The sequence below is a fragment of the Mercurialis annua genome, linkage group LG3 (assembly GCF_937616625.2).
Source record: "Mercurialis annua linkage group LG3, ddMerAnnu1.2, whole genome shotgun sequence".
Lineage (NCBI taxonomy): Eukaryota > Viridiplantae > Streptophyta > Magnoliopsida > Malpighiales > Euphorbiaceae > Mercurialis > Mercurialis annua.
The window spans coordinates 11,068,238-11,070,506 of NC_065572.1; the positions used below are offsets into that span (position 1 = coordinate 11,068,238).

General features: G+C 32.6%; 1 protein-coding gene across 1 annotated transcript; it reads right to left on the reverse strand.

Annotated features, from left to right (window-relative positions):
- Window positions 1-824: 824 nt before the first annotated feature.
- Window positions 825-1,994, reverse strand: LOC126671458 (cytosolic sulfotransferase 15-like). The gene has a single exon (XM_050365229.2). The coding sequence runs from the start codon at window positions 1,893-1,895 to the stop codon at window positions 897-899; it is 999 nt and encodes a 332-aa protein (XP_050221186.1). The 5' UTR covers window positions 1,896-1,994; the 3' UTR covers window positions 825-896.
- Window positions 1,995-2,269: the final 275 nt, after the last annotated feature.

Sequence of the window (2,269 nt, forward strand, 5' to 3'; positions counted from 1 at the left end):
TCATTTTTGCTCTTTTCGGAACAACTTATGCTGATTATTTTTGAGATTTATTGAGCAATACGTTAGGGATGTTATTTGAACAACTGATCACAGTTTAGTGTTAGTTGTATTGAAAATGACTGTTTTATCCTGTGGACGGCGTGATTGATAGATTGTCTTACACTTCTGGACAAAGCCGTGAAATGTTTTAAAAAGAGCCACATAGTTCGTGAGTAGATCTTTTATTGATAATTCATTCTAAATTTCTGATTATTCATAAACAGTTCGAATAAATTAATAGTTTATTTGTTGTTTATTTCAACAGTTCCAACACTTTTTCAAAATGAAAAATAAGAGTTGAAGACCAGCTCTAACCGGCTGCCAAAGACCAGCTCTAACCGGTTTTAGAGATAGAGGGAGACCAAGGTAACTAATTGGATACCGGAAAGCAAAGGTATGGATTAGAGGAAATTATTAAGGTTAAACTTGTGGTAATTTAAAATGGATTTTTTAGGTTAGAATGGATTTTTTAGGTTAGAAGATATGAATGGCATGTCAATTTAATAATTGGCACGCTAGAAAAATTTAAATTAAATTATTCATAGACAATGTCATATTGACTAAATTCATAAGAAGAAAAATTGAAGACTGAGACAACCAAGTATTTTCTTTTTTTGATAATTGACAACCAAGTACTTAAATTAAAGTGTAATAATGATTAGAATACGTTTTAAAATTTCAGAACAATTTAGAGAGTGAGATTAATTATAATACAGAAACATCTAATGTATATTATTGTATGAATTTCCTACAACTTAGATTGCGGGAAAATTTTATTATAAAAATTAGCTAAAGAAGTTCTTTTATTTTTTGTGTATCTTAATTGAGAAACCTAAATTAGAGAAAGAAAAAAAAAATTAAATACATTTGAAAGAAAGACCTGAACCTCTGAACTTTTCAAGCATAACATTTTCAAGAAGTTTTTTCTTGTCAATTGTGAGATAATTTACCCATTCACCGACCTCCCCTTTCCTGAAGAAGCACTTATTGGGGAAACTTGGCATAAATTTACCATTTTTGTTCACCTCTAAATCCTTCAAATTCTTTAAACTGCAAACCCTAACTATCTCCTCAATCACTCCTTGTCTCTCTTCCTCCGGCGAAAACGGATGCCCTAAAAACTCAGCCAACCTCTTCAAATGAGAGACCGCGTCCTCTTTCAAATCTTCGTACTTCAAAAACAACACTTTTTCAGGGTTCTCCAAACTCTCCTTCCAGTATGCAAGCACATGATCCCAAAAGGGTCCAAATGCACATAAACCCTTGAAAAATAGGTCAAATAATTCATCAATGGACAATGAGGTATTAGCCTTACCTTCTTCAATCATTAATTGAGAGAAAAAATGCCAAGAAGAAACTACAGTATCAAAAGGGTTACGACAAACGTAAACAACGCGACAATTACTTGTGTTTTTTATTGTTTCAGGTAAAGCTGGATATGGTATATGTGTAGCAAAAAGTCTAGGAGGCGGAACTGTCGAAAGATCGGAAGGAAGACGATCTTTATTAGCAAATACATTGAACTCGAAATAGGGAACAAGCTCATGGGGACTTGAAGTGAGTAAGGGAGTATTTGAAAAAGAATATCGCGAACGATTAACAACGGAAAAGATCAAAGATTTGAGCCAAGTTGTTCCGGTTTTCGGCATGGAAGCAAGTATAGTGTCCTGATCTTGAGCCTGAAAATACCTTTCGAAGGATATTACGTTACCAAGAATTGCTGATGGGCACCAAAAATTGTGATATAGACTTAAACCAGCAGTCACCCATCCCTTTGCTTTAGGGAGAGAATTAAGAAGTTGCTGAACCTCTTGATCAATTTCTTGAGAGTTGATATGGTGATTTTCTTGGGCCATTATAAACTCTTCACAATAACATATATACAATTATTGATGAGTTCTTTTTTTTTTTTTTGAGGAAATGAGGTTTTTGTTCTTTGAAGTTACATGCATTAATGATATTTATACAATTTTACTTTCATTTATTTCTAGATGTTTAATCCACCACCCATTTGACCTCAAATAAAAAAATGTAAAACCCGCATTTTTGGAAATATATGTGATTGTAATTTTTATCATTCTATTTTAGAAGAATATGTTTACAAATGTCGCAGGCTCAAGTCATTACTCATTTTAACCTTTTTAATTATAGGTTACAAGTAATTTTCACATTTTAGTGGAGTTTAATTTGTTGGACATGTTTTAACTTCAGTTCCCGTCATTGATTGATT

Excerpts from the sequence above, each read along its gene's own strand:
- LOC126671458 (XM_050365229.2), bottom strand. The coding sequence starts at position 1,895 with ATGGCCCAAGAAAATCACCATATCAACTCTCAAGAAATTGATCAAGAG.